The sequence below is a fragment of the Dermochelys coriacea genome, chromosome 3 (genome assembly GCF_009764565.3).
Source record: "Dermochelys coriacea isolate rDerCor1 chromosome 3, rDerCor1.pri.v4, whole genome shotgun sequence".
NCBI lineage: Eukaryota > Metazoa > Chordata > Testudines > Dermochelyidae > Dermochelys > Dermochelys coriacea.
Genome location: NC_050070.1, coordinates 116,795,447 through 116,812,829, shown reverse-complemented (window position 1 = coordinate 116,812,829; position 17,383 = coordinate 116,795,447). Strand labels below are relative to the sequence as shown.

Below are 17,383 nucleotides of genomic sequence, written 5' to 3'. Positions count from 1 at the left end.
AAATTATAGGAAAACACACCTCTTTCTGCCTTGTTTAGATGCAGGGTTGGTTGCTGTTACCCTTTCACTGGCTCTGTGCCTTTGGGGTTGGCTTAGGTGACACCTTCAGTTTCTGAGTATGCAGTCTGCCTAATGAATGTGCAACATTCTTTAATTGCCTTTGTTCTTCTTATGGTGGGAAAGTGTCAAATAACTGTTAGTTAGTTTTAACTTCATTTATTGAATCCATTCTCTGCGATAATCTTTCAATTTTATTAGATTTTGACAGGAAATTAAATTCTGTTTTCAAAAAGTCCAGATCTCCGGTTCCTTTATACAAGGTTTTAATTCTCAGAACAGTCTTGTAAAAATTTAAATAACTCCTACAAAGCCTTTTTTTAATAATTAAAAAATTGACTCTTATAACAATTTTTGGAGAAATGATTCTTATCTTCCAGAGTTGGGGGAGGGATTTCATGTACATTGCCAGTATTAATTAATTCCCTTTTCTGTACATAAATGGCTTCCTGCATTAGCAATTAGTTTAGCAAGGCCCTTAGATTCCATGTTGGTACATCAAATTTTTTACCATTTATATAGCAGGATATTAGAAGCTTTGCATTTACTAACGTATGCATTTCACAGAGGTGTTTGTCATTTTAACATTTAAGAAACAAACAAAAGTATAAAATCTCTCTTAACTACACGTGCTTTTTTCTAAAGCTTTAAAACACAAGAAGTATTTTCCTTTGGAAATAAATGGTTCATGAAACAACAAATTATGTAAAACATTTGTTTTAGGAAAACGAATGCAGGGTGGTGTTGTCAGATCAATAAATCCAAAGTTAGAGAGCTTATTGTTCTGACACCACCACGCTGCATTCTTTTTCCTAAAACATAAATATTTCACATAGTTTGTTGTTTCGTGAACCACGCTCCTTAGAATTATAATTGTTTAAACTGCTTTTAAATATTTAGTACAAAGCACAAATTTCAATAATCACTATATCTTTTAAATATAGCACAAGTGAAAATAAAATAAAGTTAAAGCAAGGTAAATTTTAAAACACAACTTTTCTGAATTTGCATAAACACTCTTGGGGTAATAAAATCTTCTTATCCATAAAGCCATGTTTATCTTCCTTGACATTTGCTTGTCCTTGGGAGCTAAGGTGGAAGCCTCCCCAAATTTCTTTGGTTAGCTTGAATATTTAAAATAGTTTAATAAACAAAAATATATGCATGTCAGGTACTTTTCTCCAAGCATCATATGTATGAAAGTAATTCTAAATATATTGTAAGCTTCGCTAAAGGCACAGGCAAATTTAATGCTAAAATTAATAATATTTTTACATCAATATTGAGGTCTCTCTCCCCTACAACTATCAGCTTGGAGATATTTCGTAGTGGGTTAAATAAGGTTTTAGCAATAGCTCGATGAGAGATTTTCCAGTGCATCTTAAGAAAGTAAACATCCAGGCTTTTTCAGCTTTAAAGATGGAATCCTTTTAAATGGAGAAGTGTAGGTAAGAGCACTTCACTGCAGCAATCATCTAGGGCAGTGTTTCTCAACAACTGGTCTGTGGACTGGCACCGGTCACTGAGACCTCCCTGAAACAGTTTAGGAAGGCAGCTAGTCCGGTCCATGGTGTCAAAAAGATTGAGAAACACTGATCTAGGTCTACCATCTAGAGCTGCTGTCCTACTTTAGTAGTAGTTAATTACTGCCCCTCACTGTGAACAGTATGGAGTGGGTGCACCCCAGTGGAATCATTGAACACTGGATACATTTTCTACATCAGGAAATGTTGTTTCAGGAGGGCCATGATGTCTCTCTAACAGCCAGCTGCGCTACCACTTATAACAGTATATTGTACAACCCCCTTCCTTGGTCAGTCAGCCAGCTTTCTGAGGATAGCTTATGCCCAAGGCACTTGGAAGGAATAGTATGCAGTTGTGCTGGTACCAGACAGGAGGGAAATGTAGAACAGGAAGCTTCTTGGTACCCTCCCCCTGACTCCCTGATTATGGAAGAGTCCTATAGACCAGTGGCTCTCAACCTTCCAGACTACGGTACCCGTTTCAGGAGTCTGATTTGTTTTGCGTACCCCCAAGTTTCACCTCACTTAAAAATTACTCACTTTCAAAATCAGACAAAAAATACAGAAGCATTACAGCACACTATTACTGAAAAATTGCTTACTTTCTCATTTATACCATATAATTATAAAATAAATCCATTGGAATATAAATATTGTACTTGCATTTCAATGTATAGTATATAGAGCAGTATAAACAAGTCATTATATCAAATTTTAGTTTGTACTGACTTCAGTAGTGCATGTTATGTAGCTTGCTGTAAAACAAGGCAAATATCTAAAGGAGTTGATGTACCCCCTGGAAGACCTTTTCCTACTCTCAGGGGTACATGTACCCCTGGTTGAGAACCACAGCTATAGAATGTAATTGCCACCTTATAGAATTAAATACAGAATCTTCCCCCCACCACACACACACACACATGAGTAGTATTCTATAGGATGTTTCAGTTTAATGTCTAGAGGGAAGATAATTCTGTATTTGTTTCTAAAATGTTTTGAGTAATTTCTATAGATCCTACTTAAGTTTCTGTAATGGTCCCTTGGTCTCATCCCTATTAAATGTCAGACTTTTTACAAAAGGGGCACTTTTTCACACCTGCATGGTGCCAATCACAATCTGGCCCCAAAGGGTCTGTTTGATTGTGGATTCAGTTTTATAAAGTTATGGGAGATCCCTTGCTAAAATGCTACAAACTACTGGTGAAAATAGAAACAAGATCATGTCTCATTCTGGAGTGCGATCCTGACCAGTGAAGAGTTGTATCACTTCTTGCCCTGTAAATCCTTGCTACTGTGGCTCTCTGCCTGGGACACCCACAGTCAGCAAGAAGCATCATGATTATTAAGCTGATGTTGGTTGGTTGTTTTTTGTTGTTTTGTTTTTTTCATTTACAGTCAGTGATTATTTCAGTGTAATCATTGCATTGAAAACTCTATGCTTTTGCAAACAATTTAGATTTGCTGTGTTACTGTATGCACAATGAAAGTCGAGTAAAATTCAGTCTACTCCTCTGTTTGGAGAAAAAAAAAGCATGCATTTTATGTCTATGTATTAGGCAGCTCTGATCCAGTGCTTTGGATCCTGCCTGCAATACCACAGACTTCCACCGATCTCCACCAACCTTGGTTAATGAGTGGTAAGGTTACTCCACGCTCTCTCTAGCCACAGATTTTCCCAAAAACATGTGTTCTGAAATGCCCAGTCTTTTCCTGGAACAATCAGAAGAACATTAAAATTTGTTGCTCCTTGAAGAATCGGCATTCAGGAGTTTGCTATTTTTACTGGAGTTAACCAAACATTTCAGTTTAAACGCAGCACTGGATTGTTTAGATTAAAAATAAAACAAGTTTATTTAATTAAGAAGAGAGACATTGTAGATGAGTACAAGTATAAGGTTTAAAGTCAGAAATGGTTACAAGAGAAATAAAGATAACTTTTTCAAGTAACTAAAACTTAACAAGCTGGACTTGGTTCTAGGGAAAATCCTCAACACGCTTTTTTCCTTCAAGATGGCTGACCAAACTCCTGGATCAGGATCTAGCTCCCAAAGTCAAAGGGCTGGTACCTTTGTCTTCTTAGATGAAAGATAACTTGGGGTTTCTTGGCCTCTGTTTTATAGTCTAGTGAATCTTTTGAAATTGATTCTTCTGAAGAATACCTCCAATAAATGTCTATATCCAGCTGGAAGGTAGGCAAAATGTAGTGTATCTTGGAGGAAGTTTCCTGATTCTTTCTCTGCTGGAGATGTCTGCTAAAATGCAATTTTTTTTAGTTCTTGCTTCCTCCACTTCAAGTGAATGAACATTAGACATGTGATTTCAGTTTCCTCCCCACCGTGATAATGTGAGGTTTGCCTCTGCCACTTGTTAGCTTGATGAGTCTGTTTACACGACATGTCAATACATTCTCATTATCTTTCAAAATACTATGGAAGTAACTCCTAGGTGGGGGAAACCACATGTTTTTTCCTAGGCTCGGGAAATTTCTGCTTGGCTGGCAAATGCATGTTAAGAATTATAATTTCAGTTTGTCCATAATTTTGCATCAGTTGCTTGCATCTACATTACACGAAGATGTTATTAAGCGGTGAGTCATGAGCTTTTCATTGACACCTTGCACTACACTTATCAGATAGATTTCATGACATTAAAGAAGTGCGGTGAACAGTAGCTGGCTTAACCAGTTCAAGTGTATCACCAGATTCTGGGTGCCTTTTGTCCTCTGCTTTTGGGTTGTTCTTAATATCATAGATCATGAGCATAACAATGACAATGCCAAGATACTACTTTTAATAGACCAAAATAGAAGTGTATAAATACTAAAAAGATGTCCCAAAACCTAGGATTGTGGTAAATTGATACTTGTACATTTTTAAAAAAAATCAGTTGTTCACTAAATGCAGCAACCTTTAGGGTTGCTCTAAAGAGATCAGAACCAAGGAGAATAACATCAAAAATATTAAATATGGGTAAAAGCATAATTTTTTTAAACCCCCAAAGGATTTTAAAAGTTCTTGTGGTGTACAATGTATCTGCAATAGATAGCAATCCTTCATGCAATTTGTTTTGAAACATAAGGAAATTAAGCAAATAGTTTGTTCCTCATAAGCTCAGTTCTGTGAGGTGCTCAACTCCCAATGAAGCAAGTGGGAATGGAGGATGCTCAGCACTGGATTCAAAGTACTCCACACCTCATGAGAGTCCATCCTAATATTGTGTGTATGTTATTCATAAGGAGAATCTTACTTCAATCGGTCTTTTGTTTGTATGTCTGTTGATATAAACACAGACCACATATCAGCATGCTAGCATGCACTGCAACTATGAAGGAGGAAGCAATTACAGAAAGCCCCTTTTGGCTTGAAGTTTCCCATATTTATTTTTCATTCAAAGACTTTTTTTTCATTTGGCGCAATTTTTTTAGATATAGTGAGGCAGTGCTTGAACTGGGAAAGCTGAAGGGTTGACACGCTCCCATTCTGGCCGCAGTTGGTCTTGTAATTCCAGCACCAACAATGGGCCATAGTTAACATTTTTCTCTCCCTGTCCAGGACTTGGTTAACAAACCTTCATCACCTCCCACCCTCATGAAATCTAGACAACAGCAGTAACAGCCCTTTTCAAATACGTTATGAAACCAAAATATCCCCTCCGCCTTTAAATAGGGGAAACAACATAAGGAAGCGTAAGTGCTGCTCTTGCTTTTGGACATTTTCCATAGAGGAAAAAGGAGGTGATGTTAGACTTCCATCCCTGTGCAGTGAAAGAATTTTTATATATAAAGCACACCAAAAATACACACTAACTGGAAAATCCTGCCAAAACTGATGTGCTTAAATCTTTCTCTCCTTCCTTCCCACCTTTGTCACTACTGAGATCTGACAACAACAACTGCCGCACTGTGAAAGTGCAACATTTATTGAAAGTGGGGAAAGGACTGGTTCAGTTCAGTTTTCCCTCTCCATCCTTCTTTATCTTTAACTGCAAGTCCTTAATCCTGGAACAGTTGTTAGAAAGTATCAGAAATAAGTCAGCTGTCAAGGCTATTCAGATAGGCAGGAAGGTCCAGTGGAGACCTGGGTTCAAGTCCCTGCTCCACCACAGACTTCCTGTGTGAAGCTAGTCGCATAGTAACTTTGTTCCCCATTTGTAAAATGGGGATAATATTTCCCTATATCACAGGGTGTTGAAGCTAAATGCATTAAAAGATTGTGAGGCTATAGAAATGGGGGCCTGTAAGTACCTTAGCTGGACAGATTTCATCTCCCTGACAGGAGAGAAGATATGACGACTACTTACCCAGTATGAGCATAGGTGGCAAAGTCAGGACTTCAGTTATTTTGAAGTGACTTTGACTCAACTATGCCCTGTACTATGATAACTTTCCACAAACATTTGAACAATTTTATTTTTCTAGCCTGTTTACTATAATATTTCAGAGGCACATATCTGGTACTCCTGGGAGAATTCTGCACCACTGCGCATCGCAGAATTAATGCTCCCGGCAGATTTTAATCTTTCCCTGTAGAAAAATTGATTCATGTGCACCCGGAACCCTGCACTGAGCCCCCAGAGCGCCCCCCCGCTTATCCCATTGCACCCAGATCCCCCTGCCGAGCCCCATCCCCCTACCCAGATCCTGCCCTGCTGAGCCCCAATCACCTTCACCTGGACCCCCCTATAGAGTCCCATTCTCCCTGCTCCTGGACCCCCATTACACCGCCCACACCCAGATTGCCACACACAGAACCTTCTCCCCCCCACTAAGCCCCTCCACACTTGGATCAACCTGGCAGGAATCTGCTTTGCCCCACACCTGGATCGGGGGGCCAGGCTGTGCATGCGTGCAACACTTTGTCCCTCTTGCTCTCTGTGGAGCCAGATGGATGTGCTAATATGCCAAGTAAGGAATCTATTTGTCAAAAAACATTTCTCGAATCTTTTGGAAATCCTGGACACCCCATCATCTCAGGCACTGGCACCCTGACAGCAGGATTGTCTGGCTATGTAGACTCCCTCCTCAGGCCCTACGTTACCAGCACTCCCAACTATCTTCGAGACACCACTGACTTCCTGAGGAAACTACAATCCATCAGTGATCTTCCTAAAAACACCATCCTAGCCACTATGATGTAGAAGCCCTCTACACCAACATTCCACACAAAGATGGACTACAAACCATTAGGAACAGTATCCCCGATAATGTCACGGCTAACCTGGTGGCTGAACTTTGACTTTGTCCTCACCCATAACTATTTTCACATTTGGGGACAACGTATACCTTCAAATCAGCAGCACTGCGATGGGTACCCGCATGGCCCCACAGTATGCCAACATTTTTATGGCTGACTTAGAACAACACTTCCTCGGCTCTCGTCCCCTAATGCCCCTACTCTACTTGGGCTATGTTGATGACCTCTTCATCATCTGGACCCATGGAAAAGAAGCCCTTGAGGAATTCCACCAGGATTTCAACAATTTCCATCCCACCATCAACCTCAGCCTGGACCAGTCTACACAAGAGATCCACTTCCTGGACACTACGGTGCTAATAAGCGATGGTCCCATAAACACCACCCTAGATCGGAAACCTACTGACCGCTATTCCTACCTACATGCCTCTAGCTTTCATCCAGATCATACCACACGATCCATCGTCTACAGCCAAGCTCTACGATATAACCACATTTTGCTCCAACCCCTCAGACGGAGACAAATACCTACAAGATCTCTATCATGCGTTCTTACAACTACAATACCCACCTGCTGAAGTGAAGAAACAGATTGACAGAGCCAGAAGAGTATCCAGAAGTCACCTACTACAGGACAGGCCCAACAAAGAAATCTAGCCACTAGCCATCACCTTCCGCTCCCAACTAAAACCTCTCCAACGCATCATCAAGGATCTCCAACCTATCCTGAAGGATGACCCATCACTCTCACAGATCTTGGGAGACAGGCCAGTCCTTGCTTACAGACAGCCCCCCAACCTGAAGCAAATACTCACCAGCAACCACACACCACACAACAGAACCACTAACCCAGGAACCTATCCTTGCAACAAAGCCCGTTGCCAACTCTGTCCACATATCTATTCAGGGGACACCATCATAGGGCCTAATCACATCAGCCACACTATCAGAGGCTCCTTCACCTGCGCATCTACCAATGTGATATAGGCCATCATGTGCCAGCAGTGCCCCTCTGCCATGTACAGTGGTCAAACTGGACAGTCTCTACGTAAAAGAATAAATGGATACAAATCAGACGTCAGGAATTATAACATTCAAAAACCAGTCGGAGAACACTTCAATCCCTGCGGTCACTCGATTACAGACCTGAGAGTGGCTATCCTTCAACAAAAAAACTTCAAAAACAGACTCCAAAGAGAGACTGCTGAATTGGAATTAATTTGCAAACTGGATACAATTAACTTAGGCTTGAATAAAGACTGGGAGTGGATGAGTCATTACACAAAGTAAAACTATTTCCCCATGTTATTTCTCCTCCCCACCCCACCCCGCACTGTTCCTCAGACATTCTTGTTAACTGCTGGAAATGGCCCACCTTGCTTGTCACCATGAAAGGTTTTCCTCCTTCTTCCCCCCCCCCCCACCTCCTGCTGGTGTTGGATCATCTTAAGTGATCACTCTCCTTACAGTGTGTATGATAAAACCTGTTGTTTCAAGTTCTCTGTGTGTGTGTGTGTATATAAATCTCCCCGCTGTATTTTCCACTGAATGCATCCGATGAAGTGAGCTGTAGCTCACGAAAGCTTATGCTCTAATAAATTTGTTAGTCTCTAAGGTGCCACAAGTACTCCTTTTCTTTTTGTGACTACAAAATACAGACTAACACGGCTGCTACTCTGAAATAAATCTTTTGTGTCTCTATTGTTACAGACATGCTTGCTGACAGGTATTTTGAAATAAATTACCAAAATAATTGAAAATGTTGATTAAGTTGTGTTATTTTGACAAATAAAATACGCAGAATTTTAAAATATTTTGTGCAGAATTTCCTCAGGAGTAATCTGGCGTGTAACAACTAAGCAACACTGAATAAATTTAGAATGAGTGTAATTTACTAATAGCAAATTTCTTCACGATCAGTCCATACAGCAAAAACTTTTTGGAAGAAAATGTCTATCTTTGAATGATGAATAAATTTGAGAAAATTCCTGTCCCCCAATATTTATGATCTAGTGGCCCGTCCTGCCACATTTAATGCCAGTGAGGACTGCAGAATCAATGCCCAGCTAAAACAAAAAACTATTTATTGTTCGGCAATTCACTGAGTACCTAAGAGCACTTCCAGATACAGAGTATGTAGACATAGCGATTACATTCAGTTGCATCATTGGAACTACCACTCAAGCAAGCCACATTTATGGTGGAAAGTTTTAGAAAGGCTGTTGTTTACCCAATGAAACAATTAGGTTGTTTGTATATTTAAAAACTCCCATTTATTCATATAGTGAACCAGGAGTTGGGAAATGTTCAATTTCAAAGAAATAATAAAACCAGTTTTAAACTTAGGAAACCACAAATGTCCATTTTTACTTATTTCTTTATTTGCTCATCAGTAATTCAAGAAAGGACTAAACCATTTGTTTTAGGTTAAAAAATAAATTGTTCCCATGTGAAAATCTTACATGCCAAGTTTTAGCTTGAGCTTTGTAATATGTGAGCCAGCAATACATTAATTCCTAACTGAAGTATTTCCAATTCTTATGAGGGAAATAAGGAAGGCATTTTAAACTCTTCTACAATATTCTGTGATTTTTCATTTTCACTGTTGTTCACAGCCAGTTACACTGTCTGCTTTGCTTGCACTAGCACAGTATTTCCCAAAGTGTGTTGCATACCCTTTAGAGCACAAAGGACTACCTGGGGTTGGTGGTGTGGCAAATTATTACAATCAAAGTGGGTTGACATTTAACAATCGGTAGGTGTGATTGGTTTCATTTTCCTGAGCGGAGCCTCAGCTTCCCAAAGTTTAGGAAAGAATATACTCACACAATGTGGAGGAGTCTAGATTGCTTGTTTGACTGATTCTCTTCCTATCTTTCTAACAAAAAGAAAAGGAGTACTTGTGGCACCTTAGAAACTAACAAATTTATTAGAGCATAAGCTTTCATGAGCTACAGCTCACTTCATCGGATGCATTTGGTGGAAAAAACAGGAGAGATTTATATACACACACACACAGAGAACATGAAACAATGGGTTTATCATACACACTGTAAGGAGAGTGATCACTTAAGATAAGCCATCACCAACAGCAGGGGGGGGAAAGGAGGAAAACCTTTCATGGTGACAAGCAGGTAGGCTAATTCCAGCAGTTAACAAGAATATCAGAGGAACAGTGGGGGGTGGGGTGGGAGGGAGGAATACCATGGGGAAATAGTTTTACTTTGTGTAATGACTCATCCATTCCCAGTCTCTATTCAAGCCTAAATTAATTGTATCCAGTTTGCAAATTAATTCCAATTCAGCAGTCTCTCGTTGGAGTCTGTTTTTGAAGCTTTTTTGTTGAAGTATAGCCACTCTTAGGTCTGTGATCGAGTGACCAGAGAGATTGAAGTGTTCTCCAACTGGTTTTTGAATGTTATAATTCTTGACATCTGATTTGTGTCCATTCATTCTTTTACGTAGAGACTGTCCAGTTTGGCCAATGTACATGGCAGAGGGGCATTGCTGGCACATAATGGCATATATCACATTGGTAGATGCGCAGGTGAAGGAGCCTCTGATAGTGTGGCTGATGTGATTAGGCCCTCTGATGGTGTCCCCTGAATAGATATGTGGACAGAGTTGGCAACGGGCTTTGTTGCAAGGATAGGTTCCTGGGTTAGTGGTTCTGTTGTGTGGTGTGTGGTTGCTGGTGAGTATTTGCTTCAGATTGGGGGGCTGTCTGTAAGCAAGGACTGGTCTGTCTCCCAAGATCTGAGAGAGCGATGGCTCGTCCTTCAGGATAGGTTGTAGATCCTTGATGATGCGTTGGAGAGGTTTTAGTTGGGGGCTGAAGGTGATGGCTAGTGGCGTTCTGTTGTTTTCTTTGCTGGGCCTGTCCTGTAGTAGGTGACTTCTGGGTACTCTTCTGGCTCTGTCAATCTGTTTCTTCACTTCAGCAGGTGGGTATTGTAGTTGTAGGAATGCATGATAGAGATCTTGTAGGTGTTTGTCTCTGTCTGAGGGGTTGGAGCAAATGCGGTTATTTCGTAGCGCTTGGCTGTAGACAATGGATCGAGTGGTATGATCTGGATGAAAGCTAGAGGCATGTAGGTAGGAATAGCGGTCAGTAGGTTTCCGATATAGGGTGGTGTTTATGTGACCATCGCTTATTAGCACCGTAGTGTCCAGGAAGTGGATCTCTTGTGTGGACTGGTCCAGGCTGAGGTTGATGGTGGGATGGAAACTGTTGAAATCATGGTGGAATTCCTCAAGAGCTTCTTTTCCATGGGTCCAGATGATGAAGATGTCATCAATGTAGCGCAAGTAGAGTAGGGGCATTAGGGGACGAGAGCTGAGGAAGCGTTGTTCTAAGTCAGCCATAAAAATGTTGGCATACTGTGGGGCCATGCGGGTACCCATCGCAGTGCCGCTGATTTGAAGGTATACATTGTCACCAAATGTGAAATAGTTATGGGTCAGGACAAAGTCACAAAGTTCTGCCACCAGGTTAGCCGTGACAGTATCACCATGAAAGGTTTTCCTCCTTCCCCCCCCCGCTGTTGGTGATGGCTTATCTTAAGTGATCACTCTCCTTACAGTGTATATGATAAACCCATTGTTTCATGTTCTCTGTGTGTGTGTATATAAATCTCTCCTCTGTTTTTTCCACCAAATGCATCCGATGAAGTGAGCTGTAGCTCACGAAAGCTTATGCTCTAATAAATTTGTTAGTCTCTAAGGTGCCACAAGTACTCCTTTTCTTTTTGCGAATACAGACTAACACGGCTGCTACTCTGAAATCTATCTTTCTAACCACTCCTTCAGTGTCTCCCTTGGTGACTACTTCTCCCCTTCTCTCTTTCTGTCACAGTCCCTTGCGGCGATGTTCTTTGCCACTTCTACCCCTTATTCCTGAGTGATTGCATCCACTCTCATAGCTTTGACTGCCATCTCCCCACATTTGACTCCCAATTCTAGCTCTCCAGCCCTGACCTTTCCCCCTCTGTTCAGACATGAGTTGCTCTCCTGGCCTTTAGCTCAAAGACAATAAGGCAAAAACACATCATGTTCTCTCCCAAGTGCTCCCTTCTCCACCGTGGTAGAGCTCCAAACCATATGTCAGTAGTTTTTGCTTAAACTACTGTGCACCACATTTTAATGATTATATGTTTGTTTTTTTAAAAAAAGAAAAAATAAGACAAATCATGGTCTTGGATGTCCATAGATTTATAGCCTAGAGTAGCTGTTAAGAGAATATAATTACAGCAAGGTGATATATCTTTTGTTTTGAAAGTGCAATGTTGTGCTTCATGCTCGTAGGACATTGCTTATTACCAAGCCTTATCTGCTGAACAGTTGCAGACAGAAGCTGCCAAGATTCAGCCCAGCACACCATCCACTCAGGAGTTCTATGAGCCAGGCTTAGAGCCAGCCACCAGTGCCAAATTGGATGATTTGCAGCGTTCTTGGGAAACACTGAAGAATGTGGTAAGTCCTTTAATGTAGAGATATCAAAACTGATCTGTGGTATATCCGTTTCATAGGAATAAAATGGAAACAACTCATTTAACCTTGAAGGTGCAGCTCTACATAATACTCCTCAACACTTTTTAGCCTAAATGCTGGCATTCATGTGGCAACAAGAACTGTCAGTTCCACTTGTTCTGCATATATACGATGCATGAACACCATTCTGCATATATACGATGAAGGCAGGCTGTGGCCAGAGTGAATGAGGGTGATGGACTAAACAGAGAACACACAAGGGCATGATTTGCATAGGTACTTCTGATTCACTGGTGTTATGGAAAGAGGTTTCTGAACAGAAGAAGCTGAACCTTGGAAGGAACCCTGCGGCTGACTGCACTCTAGAGCTTAGCAGGGAGTGCATGTGGGGAAGCCCTATTGTCTCCATCACCTCCTTTGGGGCTGCTTATTATTTATTTGTAACATGTAGATGCCCAAATGAGGAATTGGGGGGCCCCTTTGTGCTAAGCAGTGCACATGCTTATAATGCAAAGATAGCCTCTACCTCTAAGAACTGACACTCTAAGTCTGAGAGACAATGGGTGAACACAGCAAACACAGGGAACATATGATTGTGCGTGGTATGACGGCCAGTGGTCACAGCATATTAGCTGTCAGCCCATTTTCAAGTGATTTGTTGGTAGCATGGCAAAGGTGAGTTTTGAAGAGATTTGTGGAGACTCTGGTTCAATATTATTGCTATTTTTGCTGGACATTTTGGCATTTTCCCTACTTACTTGCGCTTGGGGATGGGGCAGGTGTACGTGTACACATTACTTGCAGTTGATCTATATTCTGCTGTTTTCCCTACTTATTTGCCCTGCTTTTTGAAAGTCTGTTGCAAAATAAGGCCATTTGTAAACCAGAAAATGTAAGTAAGTCATAAATGAGGATAGCTCCCTCTAGAAACACACCAATTGTCATAAATGCCCAAATTCTCCTTTGGTAGTTCTGTGACTAAAGGTATAAAGTTCCAAAAGAGGCTTGAGTAAAGGTGGGCACGTACCATCTAAAGTGACTTTCTAAGCATACTAAGCAAAAAAATTTTCAGTCTGTTCTAAACCCAAAAGGACTTTATTCCAACTATGAATTGAAATAACCCTGCACAAAAATCCACACATCTTGTATGGGATGGCAGAGAAAGTCCAGGGATCCTGTTTTTGAGGATATGTCTATGCTACATTCAGAGATATGATGGCAGCTCATGTAGGCATACCCAGGCTAGCTTTGATCTAGCTAGTGCAGTTAAATATAGCAATGAGGACACAGTGCCATGGACCATGGCACAAGCGAGGAACACGAGTACACACCCAGGGTTCCTGGCAGGTTTGTACAGCTCACACGAAAGCCCATGCTACCTCGTCTTCACTGCTATGTTTAGCGGCCCCAGCTGGATTAAAGTTAGTGCGAGTTTGCCTACCCAAGCTGCAGTCACACCTCTGATTGCAATGTAGGCATATCCTGAGAAGTACTAGATCAACCTGATGTATTTATGCATACCAGCAAAGCCTGGTTATCCAGTAATGTACAAAATAACCCATCCTATACACTTTTCCCCGGAGGTTCACTTACGTGGTATTAATCCTAATTCTTGCTAGAGACAGAGTAGCTATTATGTGGAATGTGGAACCATGCCTGTAGCAATTTATGCACATGGCATGTTTGTGTACATACAGCCCAGAATGTGGCAGGAGAAATGTGCTTAGTTGTCACCCTTTTATTAAAATAAGGGGGGTTAGGTATAGAAACGAGAATTTGGCCAACAGTGACTAAACATCCTTAGTATGGCTGTTTTGCTATATAATTTATATTCTTAAAAACTGGTATTGCAGACCAAGCTCTTGGCTTAGTGTCCCATGAAAACCATGGATGTAGGAGGGAGAAGAGAGGAGTGAGCAAAAACTTACTTCAGGAGACAGAAAATCTGCTTACAGCTTTTTCTTTCTTTAGATCAGTGAAAAGCAGCGCACCCTCTATGAAGCTCTTGAACGCCAGCAGAAATACCAAGACTCACTCCAGTCCATATCCACAAAAATGGAGACCACTGAGGTGAAGCTGAATGAAAGTTTGGAACCTGGCAAGAGCCCAGAGAGACAGATGGCTGCACATCAGGTAAAAAACCTAAGTAGCTACAGCTTTTGTTGAATTCGATGGCTGTATTATTCCTCACAGAATGCTTCACAAAAGTATGCAGGCTGATGGAAATGTTGTTTAAAATATAAATTTTTTTATTTAGGAAAGAGCTCCCGGCAGACTGCTCTACCTCTTGAATTCCCCACTGTTATGAAGATTTACAAAGTGTCTCAAAAAAGAGAGAGAGGCTAGACCATCGTTTTCAGCAAAGCTTATGGGCCAAATTCTGTGCTAATTAACATCCCATGTAAGGCCTCTGAATTCACTGGAGTGGCACAGTGTGTCAGTCAGCACAGCATTTGGCCAGTCACAATGTTTAAATTTGCCAGTTAAGGGAAGAGACGACTATAACTAGTTTTTGGTGCATTTTAAACTGTTTCATTCTGATCTTGTGCTTGTTATAAGCACAGATGAGGGTCATCTTAGGAAATGAGTCTCTGAAATAATAAAACTGTATAATAGCCATTTTGTTCTGATAGCCACACAACAGATCTTTCTCTGTGCATGTTTCTAACCTTGACACAAGTGATAAGAGCAAGGGAAAGCAAAATAATATAGTTGAACTCTCCCATGTAGATCTCAGAGTAGTACTTTTCCCTGAGCATATACAACTTTACTGTCAGAGCAATGGGTTATACCAGTATTTTCATTTTTGACTCATTTTATCAGGGTTCGTACTCAGCTGCTTTAAGCTTCAAATTAAAATCTTGAAAATTTCCATGCCACAGAAATCTGGATGGCCTGTGCCACCTGGAGATATTTGCACTCATAAGTGAGCGAAGTCCATAGAGTGGGAGGGAAGATGATGCCAGAGAGAAAACACTTATCCCACCCCTTCATGTGGGAAGGAGGAAGATGCAGTGTCCCATCCACCTAGTCATTATATTTTAAAATGGGTTCAATTTAGCCTTTTAAAATTATTTATCCCAAGGAAAAAAATGATGGGCCTAATTTTGTGCCCACACTTAATCCACTCTCCCTTTTTGTGCTCACAAAGTCATTGTACATGCAGTTTGCTATTTAGACATGCCTTTGACTGGGACTGTTTATCAGTTTGTTAGATATATAAATTACATAATTTGCACCCCCAAATAATTGTGGGAACAAAATTGCACAGGCACATGTGGATGCAGAAAGGTTGCAAAAATCTGTATTCAGACGTTCTTCTGGGCTGCATATGTTTTCTACCCATGTTCTTACAAAAATAACATAATAGAAAATTGTAATGGAAAAGCCTTCCAGCATGTCCTGTTAGTGAACAGTATTCAAACTGCACACTTCAGAAAATTTAAAACTAGACTCAACAAAATACTAGTTCAAAATGTGGCAACTTGCCTGTTTAGCAGCTATTGTATCTGAATGTTCCAGGTACTTCAGGGACTCCAGTCAAATACTGGATTCAGTACAAGCCTTGGTCCTGATCTCCAAAGCAATCTATGAGTTAGTATCAAGCGATCTGAAGGGCCACCTTTCCGTTCAATGGGAATTTTGTGGAATTAAGGAACACAGAATTTGGTTCTTTGTAATTAGAGCCAAACAGTTCTGGATCTGAAGCATCTGTGCAGAGGGGCTGGCAAGGGACCATCCCCTACTGATTTGCCTGGAAGATGTGTTCTAAAATGGGGATGATAGAAGGAAGTCCCTATGCAGCATGCAGGCATCTTCTGAATGTTCATGTCTCTGAGTGGATGTTTTCAGTTCCATCTTAAAATCAAAACCCGCTATAATTTTAGGTGAATTGAGTTTTCTAGTTGAACCTATGTCACAGCCATATTTCAAATAATATTTTCTTCTCTGTCTGCTATAGACACCCTCTTGTACAACCTTAAATGTTTGCTGTGGAGCTCAAGCTCTCTCATAAAATTTCCTACAGATTGCTAATAATTATATACTTGAAATCCACTTTTAAATTAGCCCATCTAATGATCCCCAAATAAGCATAAAAATGAAAGCTCCAGTTGTTCTAGCCCCTTGATCTTGAAGAGTAAAATATGATTTCTGTTTTAACACATTTGCACTCACTTGAACCACTTCCATTTTAGTTTTTTATACCAGTATATGTTTCTTCACATTTTTTTCTCAATAAGAAATTAACCAATTTATCTGTCTGCTCCCACCTTGAATAGGCTTTGATGGATGAGATTCTGATGTTACAAGATGAAATCAGTGAGCTTCAAACATCATTAGCAGAGGAGTTGGTGTCAGAATCACTGGACACAGATTCTGCTGATCAGCTGGCTTTGCAGTCCACGCTCACTGTCCTAGCAGAGAGAATGGCCACTATTAGAATGAAAGCTTCGGGAAAACGACAACTGCTAGAGGTAAAAGAAAACTTTGAAAGGATTTTTTGTTTCTTGCCCCACATTTCTGATTCTGAAAACTGCTTTTAGCATATTTAAATATATAAGGACTTTTTTCTTTCAAAGTCTTCAATTGTTGCAACATTACACTCTGCTGATATCACAATGTGTATTTCAGTGCATGTAAAATGCTACACATGAGAGACCTTGTGCTCTTCTCTGGGTTTTTGTCATGTTGATAATTGTTTTTATTTTCCTCTTGCCCCCCGACCACCCAGCTTCTATCCTGATTGATCATCTTTTCCTCTTTCCCTTCTATTTTAGGTAATTCTCCTTAAACTTTAGTTCAGCTTCAGTCTGATTTCAGTTTCTTTCATTCTTTCACACTGAGAAACTTGCTCTAATCATCCCATTAACCAAAGAGCCAGCCTGGTTCCCACCATAATCACAGTACTAGATATGTCTATTTCCCTCCCATTAGCCAAAACAACACCCAGAGATCCTTCTGCTCTCAGGCAGTCCTCCTCCTTACCTGCTAATCAAAGCACCAACTTTATTCCTTCTGTCCCTTCTGCCTCCTCTGTGTATTAACTTCAGTATCAGCCAATTTCTTTTCTCCCATTTTTTAGAAAAACTCCCCATTCACTGAAGCAGAATTTTCACAAAC

General features: G+C 40.6%; 1 protein-coding gene across 1 annotated transcript in view; it reads left to right on the top strand.

Moving 5' to 3' along the window:
- Window positions 1-17,383, top strand: part of SYNE1 (spectrin repeat containing nuclear envelope protein 1) — a 507,598-nt gene that overhangs the window by 344,263 nt on the left and 145,952 nt on the right. The window contains 3 exon segments of the mRNA XM_043511213.1: window positions 12,077-12,244; window positions 14,234-14,395; window positions 16,543-16,737. Coding sequence (XP_043367148.1) covers window positions 12,077-12,244; window positions 14,234-14,395; window positions 16,543-16,737 — 525 coding nt within the window.